We start from the raw sequence: 19,759 nt of genomic DNA on the forward strand, positions 1-19,759 counted from the left end.
TCTGCTCTGATGCTACATGCTAGCACACAGTAACACAGGTCCAGATTTTACTATCGAAGCCTTACAGTGCATATAGACAGACAAGGGCATTTCACCCTTGATTATTTTGCCCATTATGTCCCCAGTTCTTGGATGGCCCCCTGGTGAGCATAGCCCCTCCCCCCAAGGCCCAGGTCAAGTGTACCCAGCTGCTCCTGTCCTCTGCACGGGTCTGGTGGGGAATGCTGGGAGTTTTAGTCTAACAGCAGCTGGATGGTCACCAGTACCCCATCTCTAGCATAGTATTGCAGCTTTAATTACTGTACAAGAAGGCATGCTACTTTACACAAATAAGCTACCGCAGCTTAACGTTTCAGAACTGAAATTCTTAAGAAACTAATAATCACCACCAAACCCGCTCCAAAACACATGAACTCCTAAAATCCTAGCAAACCAGAACTCGCAGAATCCATTGAGAAAGCCAGCCCACAACACACAGCCCTGCTTAAAACTGGCTTTAGATGTTGTTTTGGCATGGCCCGAGTTATTTGATTGGGAGCAGTAAAGTAGTAGTTCAAAGGGGTATACCCATATAAAGTGGCAATGTCATCATTACTGCATTAGAAGCCTGGAATTTAGCAAGCTCCTCTTTAAGCATTTGACATGTTTCTCTACTGCTACAAGATCTAGGCCAGAACAACATACCATGAAGTGCTGCACTCAGAATTCGGCCATGTCGAACCCCAGATCAAATTGATGAAGTGTGACACTGTCATTGAGGGGCCATTTATCCTCTTATCCTCTAATAATCTCCTGTCATTCTTAATTATATTCCACTGAGTTAACATTCAATGTATTGTGACAAAATTGTGTAATCAGAGAAATGTCGAACAAGCAGCTTTCCAACTTGGAATACTCCCCTAGAGGATGTTGTGACTTTCCATGCTCCCTTGATCTGGCAGCATATCCGAGGAATGCATTCCACCACGATAATAAATCACAGGCAAAAAAACCTAATACAGCACCGTTAACATTTATTGCTTAGTATTTCCCCAGTGCATGGGAGAGTGCCAGTCCAAACAGTTTCACAGCAATTTAGATTATTCCCTTTCTTCTGGGGGCAATTTTCAATCATTCTGAAATCCGAGGCATACCAAATACCAACATGGAGCTGACTGCAGGCTATCATTTGCTTTGCTTGTGGGATTTGAGGAGGCTTTGGTGCTAAGCATTTGCAATCCCATAGTTGCCTTTAGCAGGCTGCACAAATGCCAGCATTTATTTATTCATACAGTTCTGTGCTGCACTCTCAGTTGCCTAAGTGACAGACAAAGCACCATGCAACATACTAAAAACAAAGTATAAAAAATGGCAAAAAATGTTCTGGTTTTTTCTTCAAAAAATGTAAATACACATGAAATACAGGCAGAAGAATATTCTCATAGACAACAGCAAATGGCAAAAGCTCAAATCTAATTACATTCGCTTCCCTGAACAGCTAGGCTTTGATTAGTTTTGGAAACAACAGCTGATATTGTAAAGCATAGATATTGATGCTTGTGCAGGAAAGGTACACACCTGTGACCTCGTATTCCTCACAGCTGTTAAGGGCAGGCCATGGAACAACATCTATCCTGCAGATCTGTGTAAGCAAGGAGGAACTTGCCTGGAAGGAGGCTTTTCAGAAGGTGCTCAAGCCCTAGATTGCTGGGACTTAGAAATGTAAAATTGTGAGCTGTGCTGAACACCAATCTAAGGTTCTTAGGCCTAATTCATACATCATCAAAGAATGCAAGTGTTACAGTCCCATCATGTGTCATTTCTATAAAACAGTACATGACCCAAATGCCACAATTCCAGCACTGTACCTAATTATCCTGGCGTCTAGCACCAATGGCATGTCATTTGGTCAACTCTCACGGTTCCTTCTTAGATATTGCTAGAATATTGAATGTTTCTAGTGTAAATTGTTTCTACACCACTACAGTAACGTAAGCCATCAGGCATAAGTCACTCCTCATTTAGAATGATCCCCTAAGACATGGTAGTAATTAACTAGCCTTCTCTATCACATGAGTGATTGAGGTCTATGACCTCTTATCTCATTAGGCTTCTTTGCTATGTTTTTTAATACAAGCAACTAGTCTTTGCAAACTACACTGCAAGTCAAGTGTACTCCACCTTCCACAGGCTTATAAAATGGATAAGTGTTGGGATCACCATTAGACAGCAGTGACTTACCTAATGGAGGGGCAGCAGACACAGGACCTCAAGATTGTACAGAGCACAATCACGAATGAAGGTCTGCAGAGTCCACGAATGGCACAGGAATTTCCTCTTCCTCGATGCTCTTTAAAAAGACACTAAGCTGGAACTAGTACCAGGTAAACAACTTTTGTAACCATCTATTGTGCCTTCACAACAGTATCACATTTTCTGCTCCCTCCCTCTCTTAGAAATCTGTCTCTCAGCTATCATCTTCCTGTTGCCTAAAATAGGGGGCAGCTTTTGTCAGGACTGGCACATGGATCTCAACAACTTTGTTTCTATAGGGGGTTCTATAATTTTATAGTCCATTGCAGAACTAGGGTGATACAGAATTCTCTTTGACATAGCATGTACATTACCTTGAACAGACCCAGAGACTGCTGCAAATAGTTCTTCTGCTTACATACACAGACAAATATTTTATGCGAATAGATTTTGCATGCTCAATGAGCATGGACTTTTCTAGGAGCTCTGCATATAAATAATTTGCTAGATTGGTAGTAATGTATGGCACTTCCTTGCATCTGCTGTGTAATAAAAGTATTATTATTAAGCCAGAAAGCAAATCTACATGCAAACACAGATACAGATAGGATGGCAAAGCATGTCTGAAAACTTTTTATATAAAAATATTAAAGCACTGTGTTATACTGCAAGGATAAAAAACTTTTTTTATACAAAAACCCCACATACTTTTTTATTGGCAGTGATGTGATAAGCTGTACAGCATGTAAACTTTTTCCGTTGTCACCTGAAAATGAAATAACTCTGGAAGAAAAGTTATGAACAGCACCTTTGGTTTGGTTGAGCTCAATTTTTTGGTATTTACAGTTTGCAGACATGTCTAATAGAGGTTAGAATTAAACACATTATAGATATACGTACAAGAGTTATACATTTTTTTTAAAAAAAATTAATGTAGCACTTTATATTTTAATGATAAATATAAAATGAAAAAAGTTGTCACAGAGCTGAAGGCTCAAAATTAGCTCTGCTTTAATAATGGTGTAACCAGGCAAGTAAAGTCATCTTGGATCCAAAGATTATTTTTAAAAATTGAATTGCAGCATTCTAAAGATAGATATTTAGAAGCAAGTTGTGATCACTATGCATTTTGTTTGTTTGATGTGCTGCGGATGTCTTTATCAGAAAAAACAAGGCTTCTGAAAAATGCCTTAGCAGAAGAATTAGGAAACGCTTATCAGCCTTTAGCCTGCACCCTGCTTTGCAAATTCCATTGCTAATGATTTTGCTTGCAAGCAACAAACATGTACCTTGGCCCTATTTTTTTCCTGTATAGCCAGGAAAGTCAATGTTACTGACAATATTTTGGCTATCTGCTTGTTTCACCACCCTCATTGCTCATGGCATGTGTTAAAGTAAGGTACATCTAAAAGTACAACAAAAACATTTGGAAATGGACCACTATCAGACGTATGAAATAAGGACGTGTCGAAAGAAATGAATTTTTTTAGAAAAAAGCAAATGAAAAATATTTGACAGGATCTATCTGAAACATCACATTCCTTAGTTTAAATTCATGCTGTTTTGTAGAAGCCCATTCAAAAAGGGCAGAGGCATTCAGTGGCATTTTACCCTAAGGCTGTCCTATTGAAATCTGAGGAACATGGCTAGTATAAGTGGTCAATAAGTCACATAGACAGTGAAAAGCTGAATAACCACTAAAGTGATATCGAGACAGACTAGCAAACAATTTCTGGTACTAAATTGCTTTGTTTCTATTTTGTGAAGCATAATGATAATACTGGGTGGAATTCAATGTTGCATAGCAAGCATTTCATCTGTACAACCCATCCTTCCCTCCCTCAGGGTGTTGTTATGGGGGTTCTCCCAAATGCCTCAAAGCCTATTTCAGGGTCATGTGTGGTGTTCACAGAGGAAGGGGGTGGAGCCCTCTTGCACGAGCGGAAGCCCTTGTGCAGGGCTTCCACTAATGGGGAGGCATTAGGTGAATCCCGCACACTGTATTGACAGTGGTTAAAATCAGTAGGGGAGGAAGAATAAGAGCCTACTCAATATGGGATCTCCTTCACTTAAGTTGTTGGTTCTTATTGCAAATATCTCCCTTATTTCAACCACTTCAACCTACTCATTCCTGGGCTTTTCTGCCCCTATATTTAGGTGCTTACAAGTCAGCTGCATTAAAGGCGACCTATTGAAAGCTAATTTGTAAATATATGGTCAGAATACTCTTACACGCCAAGGGATCAGGGTGTTTGAGATCCTGACCTCATGTGCTTTTGAACATCCCATACTACAGCTTGTACAACAATACGACTAAGAGATTCTACCTAACAAGTGCTGATCACTAAGCTTGTCTTTTTTAAAAATAAAGGGGGGGAGGGGAGGTTGCAAAGATATGCCAGCATTCCATAATGTAGCCACTGTTGTTATAACATGTGTGCTTTGTAGCTTCTAGCTGCAGGCAGCATGGAGACTGTATCTTTAGGATCTTTACTTGAATGTAACTGGCCTTTTAACTAGTTGTTGACAGTATATTTCCAAAAGGTGGCAGCTGCCTCGATGCATTTCAGGCTACATCTCTCAGTTTCTTTCTATGCAATCCACTCCAATGGTATTGTCTGGACACCGGCAAGAACGGCCCCCGGGAGTAGCCAGGCATAAATGAGTACAACCGCCATTGTTCACCGAACAATAGTTATGTCCTATAGCAAAGGAATAAAAACACAGCGGAAGAAAATAGCATTAGAGGAAAGCAAACACTGACCTGGTTTGGACACCCTCAGCTATGAGCTAGTTAATATTCACAACCTGCGACAAGCCTGGACTGTATGCATTCTACACCCCAAGTTGCCTTGGTGTATGCCAGAGAAAAAGCCAGGATCAAATACTATTTTTTGATCTTGGATTTTTCAAACTAAGAATTTGAAGTAACCAGAAATGCTAAAGTTGGGTAATAAAATAATAATAATAATAATAATAATAATAATAATAATAATAATAATTTTGCTGACTGACGGTCGAATAAAGAATGATGATGATAATTATTATTATTATTATTATTTATTTATACCCCGCCCATCTGGCTGGGTTTCCCCAGCCACTCGGGGCAGCTCGCAACGGAATAATAATAATAATAATAATAATAATTGTCACAGTGGCCGGAGTGGACTACTTCAGAGTAACGACGCTACGCAGCTCTGCATTTTATTCTTTTATTGGTGCTGCGTATTTACAGTGCTCAAGTCATTGCTATTTACACGGAGCGATGTTGTCAGTCTGTTTCAGAACCTCCTAATGGCTTTTGGCGCGTCTTTCTCCAACACAAAAGCTTTGGCAGACCCATCCTCTTGCCCCTCCTCTTCCTGCGTAATTCTGGAGTTGGAGGGATGGGTCTTCCCCCCTTGCTTGCCCCTTCCTGTCCCACCTGGGACCCTGGCTCCTCTACCTTGCCTGAGCCTCGGACACGACTTCCTGCTTCCCCACTGGAATCGGAACTCTCCCTGCTTTCCCCTTTGCTCGGGGACGGGCTTGAACTCAGGAGGGGAGGGACTTCGCGATATCCCCTGTCCCTCACATCCACCCCCCTCCCAAGCTCTCCTTCACCCCTCCCCAGGCCCCCCCCATGTGTCGGTGACGACTGGAAGCCTAAGAACTCAGTGCTCTCCGAGCCCGTTGGTGTGAATACCTCCCCCCAGTCCTGCGAGCCCCCCCCTTCCGCCTGGGCGGACGGGAATCCCAAAAAGTCCGTGGCGTCAGAGCTGGTGGGGGTAAAAACGTTCTGCCAATCTGCTCCTTCCTCTGACTGGGTGGATCTCGGTGACACCCATACCTCATCCTCTGGTTCCTCAAACTCCGCTTCCCAGCGCCATGGTGAGCTGCTCTCCCGTGCCTCCTCCTCCTCCCCCTCCCTTTCCATGTGCCAGGGCTTGGGTCTGTGGGGAAAGAGGGCGTGAAATTCTTCCACCAAGAATTCCTCCTGTATCTGAGTGGCTGGGACCCATTCATTCTGGGACGGTGGAGCATCCTCCCATGCCATGAGGTACTCCAGTCCCCCCACCCCCCACCTTGAATCCAGGATGGCCGTGGCCTCATTGAGTTGCTCCCTGCCTTCCCTCTCCCCCCCTTCCTCGGGGGTTTGTTCGCTGTCTCGGAGCCTGCTGCTTTCCCTGTACGGCGACAGCAGCGATCTATGAAACACTGGATGCACCCTCATGTCCTCTGGCAGTGCCAGCCTGTATGCCACCGGGTTTACCTGTTGCGTGACCGTGAAGGGGCCCAGCCTTTTGGGTGCCAGCTTTTTGCACCTCCCTCTGGTGGGAAGGCCCTCCGAGGACAACCACACCTTGTCCCCCACCCTGATGACCTCCCCTTGTCGCCTGTGGCGATCTGCCCCCTTTTTGTACGCTTCCTTGGCCCTCTCCAAGTGTTCTCTGAGCTGCTGGTGCACCGTCTCCAGTTCCTCTGCCCAATCCTCAGCCTGTGGGCCCTCCTCCTCCTCCTCCTCCCTCTCCCTCTCTGGGAAAGATCTGAGGTCGCGCCCGTAATTGGCCTTAAAGGGCGACACCCCTGTGGAGACGTGCACTGCATTGTTGTAGGCAAATTCTGCTAGTGGCAAGCGATCCACCCAGTCCGTTTGCCGCTGGCTGACGTAGCATCTCAGGTACTGCTGCAGAATGGCGTTGACCCTCTCCGCTTGTCCGTTGGTCTGCGGGTGTCTAGCCGTCGACAAGCTGACCTCCACCTGCAGGAGGTTCATGAGCCGCCGCCAGAACCTGGAAACAAATTGGCGGCCACGATCCGAAATAACCCTTAAAGGTAATCCATGCAGTCTGAAAATGTGATCAACAAACAGTTTGGCTGTCTCTTCTGCCGAGACTGCCCTGGCACACGGTATAAAGTGACACATTTTGGACATAAGGTCCACCACCACCAACACTGCAGTCTTACCCCTGGACGAAGGCAGATCTGTGATGAAGTCCATGGACACCACTTCCCACGGCCTGTGTGGTGTGGCTAAGGGCTCCAGCAACCCTGGTGGCGCTGCTCTGACCACCTTCGCCCGCTGGCAGGTGGTACAGCCCCTTACATAGTCTCGAACATCTTCCCGCACCCCTGGCCACCAGAAGTGTCTCATGACTAGGTGAGCGGTTTTGTCCCTTCCAAAATGCCCCGCTGTAGGGTTGTCGTGCATCTGCTTGAGGACCGTACGTCGAAGCTGGGTGGTGGGTAGGTACAGCGCACCCTTGTAGAAAAGCAGCCCTCTGCGTTCTGCAAAGTCTTTTGCCTGCTCCCTCCCCCCTCTCAGTTCTCTGAAGATGCGGTTGGCAAATTCATCCGCTGCCGTCAGTGCTGTGAGTTCTGCCTCGCTCACCACAGCTGCTCCGCAGGACCATGCCGACGGGGGGAAAATGTGCCTTGGGGCTGGTGGCGCCTCCTCCTCCATGTACTCTGGCTTGCGGGAGAGGGCATCCGCCCTGACATTCTGCTCCCCCGGGATGTAGTGGATGGAGAAGTTGAAGTTCGAGAAGAACTCTGCCCACCGTATCTGCCGCTGGTTGAGCACCCTGGCAGTTCTCCAGAACTCCAGGTTCTTGTGGTCTGTGCACACCTGGATGGGGTGCTTCGCGCCCACCAGGAAGTGTCGCCAGTGCTGGAACGCAGCGTAGATCGCAAGAAGTTCCCTATCAAACACTGTGTAGTTGCGTTCAGGCTGTGTCAGCTTCCTGGAGAAGAAGGCACAGGGTCTCCACTCCCTGTTGGCGTCCAGTTGCAACAAAATTGCGCCCACAGCTTTTTCAGAAGCATCAGTCTCAATGCGTAGGGGCGCGTCCTGCACCACATGGAACAGGTTTTGGTCTGAGGCGAACACTCTCTTGAGGCTTTCGAACGCTGCTTGCGCCTCTGGTGTCCACTTGAACTTCTGCTTGCCTCTCAGGCAGTCCGTGATGGGAGCCGTAACGCGAGAGAAGTTCTTGATGAACTTCCTGTAGAAGTTAGCGAAGCCTAGTAGGCGTTGGGCATCTTTGCGCGTCCTGGGGCTGTGCCAGTCCAGGATGGCCTGCACCTTGTCCTTGTCCATCGCCAGCCCCTTGTCTGACAGCTTGTAGCCCAGGAAGTCCACCTCTTTGGTGTGAAACTTGCACTTCTCCAGCTTCACATACAGGTGGTTCTCCTTCAGGCGTTGCAACACCTCTCTGACATCTTTCACATGCTGCACTGGGTCATTCGAGTAGATAAGGATGTCATCTAGGAAGACCAAGCATTTCCTGAAGAGGAGGGACCCCAGGACGTGGTGCATGAAGGCCTGGAAGCATGCTGAGCCCCCTTGCAAACCGAAGGGCATCACCAGATATTCAAAAGAGCCCAGAGGCGTGAACATCGTGGTTTTCCATTCATCTCCTTCCCGGATCCTGATCAAGTTGTACGCCCCCCTTAGGTCCAGCTTGGTGAAAATCTTGCCCCTGCGTGCCGCTGTCAGGAGATCATCCACTCTGGGCATGGGGAAAGCCACGGGCTCTGTCACCGAATTCAGCCGTCTAAAGTCCACCACAAGACGGCGCTGTGGCGTGTCTTTCTTGTCCACCCAGAAGACCGGGCTGCCCCCTGCTGCCTTGCTTTCCCTTATGAACCCCCGCTGGAGGTTCTTGTCGATGAAAGCGCGCAGATCCTCCAGCTCCTGGTCTGACATGGCGTACAGCTTGGCTGGGGGTATCGTCGCCCCTGGCACCAGGTTGATCTGGCAGTCAAAAGGCCTGTGCGGGGGTAGGTGGTCGGACTCCGCTTCGCTGAAGACCTCCTGCAGGTCCCAGTACTGCTTGGGTATTGCCTCACCCCCTTTGATATGCATGGTGGCCACCGTGGCTATCGGAGGCCCCTCCCCTGGTTGGTGCTGCATGCAATGTTCCAGACAAAAGTCTGACCCAAACGTGATGCACCTCTGGTGCCAACTGATGGAGGGGTCGTGGCGCGCCAGCCAGCTCATGCCCAAGACGATGGGGGGGTCTGAGATGGTGGTGACGTTGAACGCCAGTGTCTCTGAGTGCCTTCCCACCGTCATTCTCATGGGGGGGGTTTGATGTGTGATGGCCCCGCCCAGCAGCTCCCTGCCGTCAATGGTTGCTACGTGCAGAGGAAAATCCAACTGCAAAAGCTGGATTTGGTGCTGTTCTGCAAAGCTTCTCGAGAAGAAGTTGGCGGACGCCCCACTGTCAATTAAGGCGAGGACCGTCAGGGGATAGCCATTTGGGAGCGTTAGCGTCACTTCTAGAACCACTCCTGCTCTGGGAGGGGTGGGCTGGCTCTGCACCTCTCTGTGCGGGTGGGCGGGCTGGGGCTGTTGTCTGCTGACTGTGCCTGGCTGCTGCCCCTTGTCTCCTGCAGCCAGGCTTTCCCGTTTCCCTGCTGTGGTGCTGCGTCAGTGGGGGAGGGCACCACCGTTCCCGCCTTTCCTTGCCACTCCCTGCGATGTGGGCAGTCTCTGACGAGATGCTGGGGTGAGTTGCAGAGAAAGCAATTCCCGCCCCTTCCCTCCTTGCGCCTTGGCGCCGCTGGGGTTTGAAAAGCCCGCGCGCGCGCGCTATCAATCTGCATGGGCTCCTGGTCCTGGCTGGCTCCAGGCGTGGCCTGAAAGGGTTGTTGAGGGAGTGGCTTCTCCTGCGACCGTGGGAACCAAGCCCGCTTTGCGCGCGTCGCTTGCTTGTCGTTCCACCGGGATTCCTGCCTCACCCCCACCGCCAGAGCTGCTTTGCTCAGCTGATCCATAGTACTGGGCTTTGGACCTCTCGAGAGTTCATCCTTCACCTCCTCGCTCAAACCCAAGTAAAACGCAGCTTGCATGGGAGGCGAATCCAAAACCCACCCCAGTCTGTGCACCAGCATGGTGAATTTCGCCCAATATGCGCGAACTGTCATATTTCCTTGGCGTAAATTATGCAGTTCCTCCTTAGTCTGGTCCAAATGACTATCGGACGAATACATCGTCCTCAAACCTTCTAGAAATTGTTGGACATTTTTCATGCAAGGATTCTTGGTTGCGATTAATGGTCTTAGCCACTCCCTGGCTGCTCCGGTGAGATGTTCCACAATAAACGCTACTCTGTGCTCATCATCGGGGAACTCATTCTGGTGCAGCTCAAGAGCATACACGATCTCAGTCTCAAAGCCCTGAAACTCCTTCGGGTCTCCATTGAACTTGCTTACAAGGGTCCCTGCTCTCCTTCCTGGCAGCACTTGGACTTGGGGAGCCCCTCCCGCCTTGTTTTTCTCTGCATCCAGCTTGTTTTGGAGGTCTACCGCCACCGCCCTTAAATGCTGCTCTTTTTCCTGGAGCTCTCTCACCTGTTCCGCAAGTTGTAGCCGGTCGTCCTGGACCTTCTTAGTCTCCTCTTTAGCTGCCTTCAATTCTCCCTGCGCCTGCAGCGCCAGCTGTTGCAGTTCTAGCTGGGCTTGCTCAGCGATCTGCCGCCACTTCTCCGCCTCGGACACGCTCATCCCGGCAACTCCGAAGTAGCCCAAAAATGATTAGGAGGTTGCTGTCACAGTGGCCGGAGTGGACTACTTCAGAGTAACGACGCTACGCAGCTCTGCATTTTATTCTTTTATTGGTGCTGCGTATTTACAGTGCTCAAGTCATTGCTATTTACACGGAGCGATGTTGTCAGTCTGTTTCAGAACCTCCTAATGGCTTTTGGCGCGTCTTTCTCCAACACAAAAGCTTTGGCAGACCCATCCTCTTGCCCCTCCTCTTCCTGCGTAATTCTGGAGTTGGAGGGATGGGTCTTCCCCCCTTGCTTGCCCCTTCCTGTCCCACCTGGGACCCTGGCTCCTCTACCTTGCCTGAGCCTCGGACACGACTTCCTGCTTCCCCACTGGAATCGGAACTCTCCCTGCTTTCCCCTTTGCTCGGGGACGGGCTTGAACTCAGGAGGGGAGGGACTTCGCGATATCCCCTGTCCCTCACAATAATAAAGCAATAAAATATCAAACATTAAAACCTTCCCTAAACAGGGTTGCCTTCAGGTGTCTTCTAAAAGTCAGATAGTTGTTTATTTCCTTGACATCTGATTGGAGGGTGTTCCACAGGGCGGGTGCCACTACCAAGAATGCCCTCTGCCTGGTTCCCTGTAGTTTCACTTCTCACAGTGAGGGAACTGCCAGAAGGCCCTCGGAGCTGGACCTCAGTGTCCGGGCTGAACGATGGCGGTGGAGACACTCCTTAAGGTACACTGGGCCGAGGCCCTTTAGGGCTTTAAAGGTCAGCACCAACACTTTGAATTGTGCTCGGAAACAGAGCGGAATTCTGATTCCCTCCTCAGGTTTGCAAAGAGAGGGACAGGGCCATACAGAAACCCAAGTTTGCCACAGTTCATGCGTACAATACTAAACTATGGTTTAGCATAACATGCAAACTAGCCCATTGTATTAAAGATGGCATAGCTCTATTTTTCTGTTTCAGTTCATTGGCTGCTGATTAGCATCAGTGCTGAACATCCTTTAAACATAAGTAATGTTCCAAAAAGGTGGACAATGAAGGTACAGGTCAAATTTTTCACTAAAGCGAGATTAGAAAACATGCACACCTTGAACTCTTCCTCACAGACATTAAGGATCTCTCAACTTTTACAATGTCCAAGAATTCTTCTCAGCAAACTTGGGGAATATCTGCCATAACTATGTTCACTTTTAGGCTGTTAGCAGTGAAGTGGCATTACTGTAAGAGCTGAATTTGCTTAATATTTGTTTAAAACACTTATATACTGCCTTTCATCAACAATTTCAAGTTGGTTTGCAAGCATAAAAAACTGATTACACAACAACTGCTCTTGGATAATAAATCTCTGAAGTGTAGCCCAGGAAGAAAGGAAATCAGCAAAGTAGCAGAAGGCACAGAAATATCAAGGGCAGTGAAAACAGACAAAATTGTTTGTGCAAAACACTTAAGTATCCCCCCCCCAAAAAAGAGAGAAAATAATAAAATGCTTATGATGCATTCCCATGAAGTATGCCCACAGCTAGAGATTAGCCCTTTGATGATCCTGTGATGCACAGCCTGCATTTTCTTAGAAAGGTGTCAGTTCCACTTTGCATCTTAAAATTCTACACTTGGCACAAAGCTTGAAACTTAACTTCAAGCACTAACCAATTCTGCTTGTCCAGAAACAATAAACTAAGCAGATAGGACTCCGCTCTTGAGCACAATATGCTTGTGAACCTAACAAAGCCAGGAGTTTTCCTTTGAACAAAAATACCATCTCTGCAATGTTTTTCAGCTCTACAGAGCACATTTGGGACATGCAACTGTTTGTTTATTTAACTGAAAGCTTTGCACATGGATCTGAAAAAAAATCTAGCATCTTAGTTAAACAAGCGAAATGACAAGATGGGCAACTGGAGACAGTCACAGTGTTTCTCAAGATCCGATTACAGAACAAAGCCTAACTAATACAGTCAATAACAATTAAAATGTTTTTGTACATCAGGAAAGCATCTTAGTACAAGGGATACTTCACTCTCCCCTCTGCTGTAAACTCATGTGTCAAGGAAACAAATAGAGCTCTGCTGATATTAAGCTTTTCTAAATTATTCAATCAAAAGAAAGGGGGGAAAGGCAAAAGCAATCCCTTGAACTATTATTGAATATATGCTTGATCAACTTAATATTTTATTGGAATATTATATTCAGATTCCAAAGTAACTTATAAATGAAAAAATAATAATCCTGCAATTACCTTGCGGACACTGAGCCAAGGCTGTAGTTATTCCATAAAGACGAGTGCGTTTATGGGGCTGGAAGTTGTCAGTCTCCTGTGAGGTGGTACGGTCAACTGCTACTACAGCATCTCTAAGGAACAGAAAAAAGTGAAACAATATTTTTTTAATAGTGGGAAGAAATGATGAGGCTGCAAGGAAGAAACTGTTGTTACCATCAAGGGTTAGGGCAGGCATAGGCAAACTCGGCTCTCCAGATATTTTGGGACTACAACTCCCATCAACCTTGACCACTGGTCCTGGTAGCTAGGGATGATGGGAGTTGTAGTCCCAAAACACCTGGAGGGCAGAGTTTGCCTATGCCTGGGTTAGGGCTTGTCCACACTTACCTGTCCTCCACTCCTTCCAGATATGGTCTGTGCTTTAAAGCTCTGTGTCAGGGTACCCTTTTTTCTTGCTCTGAAGCTTTCTCCAGAAAAAAACCCCACACTTTAAAGCTGAGTCTTTAAAGCAAGCATCCCCAAACTTCGGCCCTCCAGATGTTTTGGACTACAATTCCCATCATCCCTGACCACTGGTCCTGTTAGCTAGGGATCATGGGAGTTGTAGGCCAAAACATCTGGAGGGCCGGGCTTCCGGTTTGCTGCGAGCGCCGTCCGGCTGCGTTCGCCTCAAGCTCCGAGGTAAACGGCGCCGTGAGGGGGGGGAAAGCCGCGAAAAGCGTCACGGCTGCCCGTAAGAGCCTCATATTGAGCTTTATGAGGACGAATGTGCTCAGCGGGGCCCGAATTCCGACTCCTCTACTTGCCGGCAAACTCGACAAGAGTCCCGGCAGAGTGGGGTGGTAGTCGAAGGGGCCATTTTGAGCGTCACTGTCACCCTCGCGGCAGCAAAGCTTCGTTGCCGGCGGCGGAGAGCAGCAGATTCTTCCAACGCAAAGAAATCGAAATTGGGAACCGTGAGTAAAGGATTAAAAAAAATTTTTTTTTTTTAATTGATGAAATTGGACACGGAAGAGGTATAAAAAGGAAGCCGACCTCTTCCAGTTGAGAGACTGTGATACAGTAACCGATCCCCTGCCGCGAAGGGGAACGAATTAAATAATTTATTAACAATTGGCTTAAAAGAAGTACCCCCAGGGAACCAGATCTAGCGAACCCTGAGTGAAGGAAGTGTCAAAAAGAAGAAGAGGAATGTAACTAAAAAGAAATTAAAAGAAAGGACATTTGGACTGGGATACAAAGTGAACAATTAAAAAGAAAAAGAAAAAGTGAGGTGATTGCAAGAGAATTAAAAGACAAAGTAACCAGTTTGGGCAACAAAATGGATTACAAAGTTATGGAATGAGCCCTCCGCCATTTCCTGTAGTGCAACTGGTTGGTTTCCCACGGGACTAGAGCAGATAAGATGGCTTCGGACACAGCAGCTGCAAAAGACCAGCCTTGGCACAAGATATTTGCAGAGCTACATGACATCAGAAAGGGTTTGAACTTGTATACCACATTTCTGCGGGATTGTGTTCTGACACTGAACCAGGAGAAACAATCAAGAGAGGATAATGGAGAAAGCTGCACAGAAAGAGGTATGGACATGGAAATTATTGAATTGGACATGGAGGAAAAAAAGAAAGTACAAACACTGGACATCTTTACGACCGACGGAGAACTGGCGCAACAGGAAGAGGAAGAAGAAGGATGGCAGAATGTTCCACAAGTGGGAGATGTGGAACAGAAAAAGGACTGGATTCAAGAACTCCTCAAAGATGAACCAGAGTGGACTCTGGTCTTCCCAGTGAGAGGGGGAGGACAGGGCACGCTCTGGGAAGTTAGATGCAAAGACATAGGTGGGAGACAGCAGAAGAGGGGGGAAAGGGGTTGGTGGAAGCTGTGGGAAAGAGTGGGAGTGGGGTAAAAATTTATAAATGTTGTATGAGTTGGATGAAACGGTTTGGCCCTATACTGGTTTGATATATGGATCTCGCTTAAATTTCTGGAAAATCTGGATCTGGGAGAAGGGGGGGAATTATGTTATTACGGTTTAAAATAATATGTGATACAAGAATTAATGTTAGAACGAGGATTCGTTGTTAATAAAAATTATAGGCAGAGGGGGAAAGTTTTAGAGTATGAATAAAGGGGATTAGAATTATTTGGTTTGAAATATTAGATTAAAAGTGATTGTATTAATATTGGGAATAAGAGTGGAAAATAAGAAGAAAGGATTGAGAAAAGAATGTTTAAGATAAGTAAAAATACAATGAATACTGTCTAAATAATATTGTAACAGGAACCCAAAGGGGGGGAGGTCGGGGGAGTCCAAAAAGTGATGACTAAGATTTAAGTTAGAAATTGATGTTTTTAGTATTTTTGTATTTTGGTCTTTGTATTTTTGTTTTTGTATTTTGTATTTTTGTTTTTTTGTTTCTTTTTGCGTGTGTATGTTTTTTTATGTTTTGTAATTTTGGTATGAGTGAGTGTGTTTGAAAATCTTTAATAAATATATTTTTTTAAAAAAAACATCTGGAGGGCCGCAGTTTGGGGATGCCTGCTTTAAAGCAAATCAGCAGAAAACCCAAATTGCTGTTTGCTCTGAAAGAGTGCTAAGGAGTGGGTTTTCACAGTGAAAGCTCCACAGCAAAAAAAAAAAAAAAGAGGTGGGGGGAGGAGCCCTCAGACACAGAGCATTAAAGCCCTTAGTTTCTACTTTCTCTGCCCCCCTCCCCTTTTTAGGAAACTTTCTGCTCTCTCTTGGCACTTATGGGAACTGTTTCTGCTTTTAGGTCATTTTAGCTTTTTAGGGCAAAGTTGTTGTTTTTTTATACTGATGTCAATTTATTATTCTTATTATTCTATTACTTGAATTTTTTACTTACACTAACCTTTGCCAGCCACCTGACAAAGGCACCAGAAAAGGGGAACAGGATAAAACAAAAAAACTATAGGAAAAGTTGGAAAGGCCAACCATTACCAATAGTTTTAACTTTCTAGCCAGAGCTCTGTGCATTAGGACGTTCTTGGGAACTCTGCTGCAGAATAGTAAGTTGCATAAGGTATTTTAGTATCAGGGCTGGGAGGAGTGAGGGGAAGATTTATATGCTAGATCCTGCAGGTACTATTCATGGGGCATGACCACAGTATAATGTTCCAACATTGATTAACATTCTCCATTGGGGGGGGGGAGAACACCTGTAACCATGTTAGTTTTGAGGAGCTGAGATCCAAGGGTTCTATTCTGTGCATAGAAGGAGATTCAATTCATGAAAGAAGTATTTAGATCCAAATTTATGTTTGCGTGGCTATATTAAATGTCTCCTAATGTAAAAGCACACCCTTGGCAATATGGGAGAGTATGGGATCCCTGGACTTACAGCAGATACCAGATCCTCTGAACTAAAGGATCCTCTGGATTATTCTCAATTCACTGAAAAACAAGTGGACTGTTATCCTAATCAAGTCCCGGACGTGTGCACATGAAAGTATCCCAAGCAAGATCCTGCACACAAATACTGTAGGTGCTACATGCATGAATTTTCCCAAGGTGAAAAGTTCAATATTCTGTTTTGAAGAGTACAAGGTAGGGCTCGGGTTTAGCCTTCTGCTTCCCTCTGCACACAGATGGAGGATGCTATTGCCAACAATTCTGACTGGGATTGCTCCCACACAAGCCTAGCTCCTGGATGCGACTTTCAGCCTTAGGGTGAACACTTGCACAGATGCTACTGCTACACACACACACACACACACACACACACACTGCTGCATTGAAGCCAATCTCTTGCTAAAGTTTCGAAGTGCTCGCTCCCAGCTTTTGTTTTCAAACATGTTTTTGCCCAGACTGACCCTCAAAGATCTAAATCTTCAACCTTCGACATACCATAGCTAATATTTAGAAGCTTTATATTAAGTTTCAACATCTGCATATTGAGCAGGAAGGGGAAAGGCTTCAAATAACCAGCTTCTGCTTTACACATTAGAGAAAGTACTGCCATGAGGCAGGAACATTACCTTCCAACTCCCATTCACCATGTTCAGAATAAACACTTAACACAAAAGCATCCTCCTTAGAAAACCTGTTTCAGTTGTTCGCCTGGAGAAAAAACCTCACAGACTGCCCAAATGACAAATACAGTTTCTGTGAGGCCAAAGTGGGTGTATGTGTGTGTGGAATATAAAATACAAGTGAATAATTTTCACACAAGACCATCATACCTTCTCCAGTCTGTGTAAAACAAATTCTTCCCATAGCTTGTAATGCTGAACGGATACTGGATTCCTTCAAGGATTTTTCGCCGACCGAGCTGATTGGGATCCATACATTCAACCCTTTTGGTGCCTGCATACAACAAAACAATTTGGTCTTTGTCTGTGACAAATAGTCCTTTTGTAAGAGAAAAAGCACAATGACGCAAGAAAACCAGTATGTTCAGAATTATGGTTCCTTCTAAGCTCATCCATCCAAGAATTTGTTGACATCTCTTCTCAGCAATCATTTGGGTTAAGAATAGTCTTTCTTTCCCTTTACTGGTATTTGATATGGGTCACACAAGGTCCACAATAAAAATCTTGGTTCTATCTCAATCGCAGCCTCCTCATGCTTGATGCAAAAAGTAGCCTCATACATTCTTCACTACAAATAAGACTTCCTTATACAGAATCAGATTGTTGGTCATGTAGATCAGTTTTGTCTACACTAGGAAAAGGTCGCTCTCCAGGGCTTCAGATAGGATTATTTCCCAGCTTTATGTGGACATGCCAAGGATTGAACCTAGAGTCTCGTGCCTTCAAAGTATGTGCTCTACAATGCGTTTATTTAACCCAACTAAGTTCTTACTGCTGTCCTTCCTATTCAATATGTTTATGGCCTCGAGAAGGACAATATGCAGCAGCAGCAACAACAACAACAACAACAACAACAACAACAACAACAACAACAACAACAAAAGCAACCATCACTTTGGTGCATGTGACTAACAGAAAGTTGAAGAAATTATGCATTCCTTTTGTATGCATCTGTTAGAAGATTTGAGAGTCAGTGTTTCAAAAATTTATAGTTCATAGTGCATTATGGATAAGCCTTTACCTGCATCTACCCAACACAGCAATGAAGAGTAAGTGTCAAATGTCAGCCCATTGGGTAGTCCCAAATCTTCTTTAACAAGAATCCTTCTGTTTGTGCCATCCATGTATGAGGCTTCGATTTTCGGAGCCTCTCTGTTCCAGTCTGTCCAATAAAGATTTCTGAATATACAAATAAAAAGAATCATACCACTGATGCAAGTAGGGTGCCAAGATAAAGAAGCATTCTGGTTAACAAGAAAAAAAATGTATAAGTAAATTGTGGTAAGTAAAAAGTCCCTTTCTGTTAAAAAAAGAAAGAAAGAATTTGAAAGTTACTGAGCTGCAGTTTTAAGTTTTAAATTTCATTGGTTTCTTCTCCAACTTTTCTTGTTTTTGATTGAACCTTGTATTTAACCTTGTAAGTAACTGTTGCATTTAATCAATCTTTGAGAATTGTGAGCTTCGGTAGGTGAGTAATTTTAAACATTTCTGTACAATGTTTTAAAGAAATGTATAAGTATTTATGGTGCATCATATAAATTTATACAAATTTATTACTTAAGAAAGAGTCCGCCCCCTGAGGAAACCATTCCTGTGAAACAGGGAAGCTAGCTGCCCGTCGGATGAGATAAGAACACATGGGAAGAGATAAGAATGTGCGATACATCGTAGCACTTTATTATCAGACTTTATTATTGGACTTGATTATTGCACCTTATACTGGACTTTTAAGACTTCGAGCATGAGATTTTGTACACATTTTTGAATCTTTTTGTATATGTGAAGGTTGTTGGTGCATATACATTTAAATATTTGCACTTCACGGTTGTTTACCTTTTCATTGTTTTGCTGACATTACCGTGTTGTCTGTTTGTTGCTGCTACTCTTAAAATATTTTAATAGCAGCATGTGGAAAGAATTGGACAAAGGCCACTGAAATTAACTGAGCTATCAGCAAGTATGTTCTAAGAACAGCAGCAGTTTACCTACCCTCTCATAGGATCTGCTACAATGGCTCTGGGGTTCACAAGGTCAGTGTCAAACAGTACTCGGCGCTGGCTACCATCTAACTTTGCTACCTCTATCCTATCGAGCTGAGAATCTGTCCAGAAGATGGTGCGCCCAAGGTGATCCAGTGCTATTCCTTCAGGGCTTTCCAAATCTGGGTGAAAGGGCAAAAGACAAAAATAATTTTCTAATTTAAAAAATACATTTTCAGATTGCTCTGTTAATACAGAAAAGCAATAGATTTCTCTGTTAATACAGAAAAGCAAGTGTTCTATTCCAAAGTTCTTCTGATATTTTGTAATGTGCAAAGAGGGTGACAGGAAAGCAGACGAGACAGTGAAAATGGAGCAAAAAAGTTGGAGCTCAGCAGCACCAGTATAAATACTAGGGGCTTAAAGCTCTCATGGTGTCATCTTGCGAAAATCTTGAGGTGACAGGAGTGAGATGCTCTAAGGATGATGGGAACAGCCATTCTTGCAGTATGAAAATAACAAAAATGCCAACAAAACAGTTTTGGAATGCTTCATCCTCCACCTGTCATTATTTAGCTGAAACTATAACACTCAGTGCCCTTTCCCAGGAGAAAGCCCACCTTCCAGGCATCTCCATTTTATAAAAACAGCCTACCTTTCATTTCATTTTTCTGTACTACTATATTCTTATGTTAAGTCAAAATTTAGCAAGAAGGTGCCACAAAAACTGCTTACAAATGTTGTATACAAAGCTCTGTGTTTGTCCTGTGCTGCCTTGGGAGA

The 19,759-nt window shown here is 45.1% G+C and overlaps 1 protein-coding gene across 1 annotated transcript in view; it reads right to left on the bottom strand.

The window, feature by feature from the left end:
* Positions 1-996: 996 nt before the first annotated feature.
* NID1 (nidogen 1) overlaps positions 997-19,759 on the bottom strand; it is a 59,896-nt gene continuing 41,133 nt past the window's right edge. The window contains exons 16-20 of the mRNA XM_035108393.2: positions 18,987-19,158; positions 18,019-18,176; positions 17,148-17,271; positions 12,960-13,072; positions 997-4,934 (exon numbers count right to left, since the gene is read on the bottom strand). Of these exons, the coding sequence (XP_034964284.2) occupies positions 4,813-4,934; positions 12,960-13,072; positions 17,148-17,271; positions 18,019-18,176; positions 18,987-19,158 (689 nt within the window). The 3' untranslated portion in view covers positions 997-4,812. The remainder of the gene's footprint in view (positions 4,935-12,959; positions 13,073-17,147; positions 17,272-18,018; positions 18,177-18,986; positions 19,159-19,759) is intronic.

The sequence above is a fragment of the Zootoca vivipara genome, chromosome 3, assembly GCF_963506605.1.
Source record: "Zootoca vivipara chromosome 3, rZooViv1.1, whole genome shotgun sequence".
Lineage (NCBI taxonomy): Eukaryota > Metazoa > Chordata > Lepidosauria > Squamata > Lacertidae > Zootoca > Zootoca vivipara.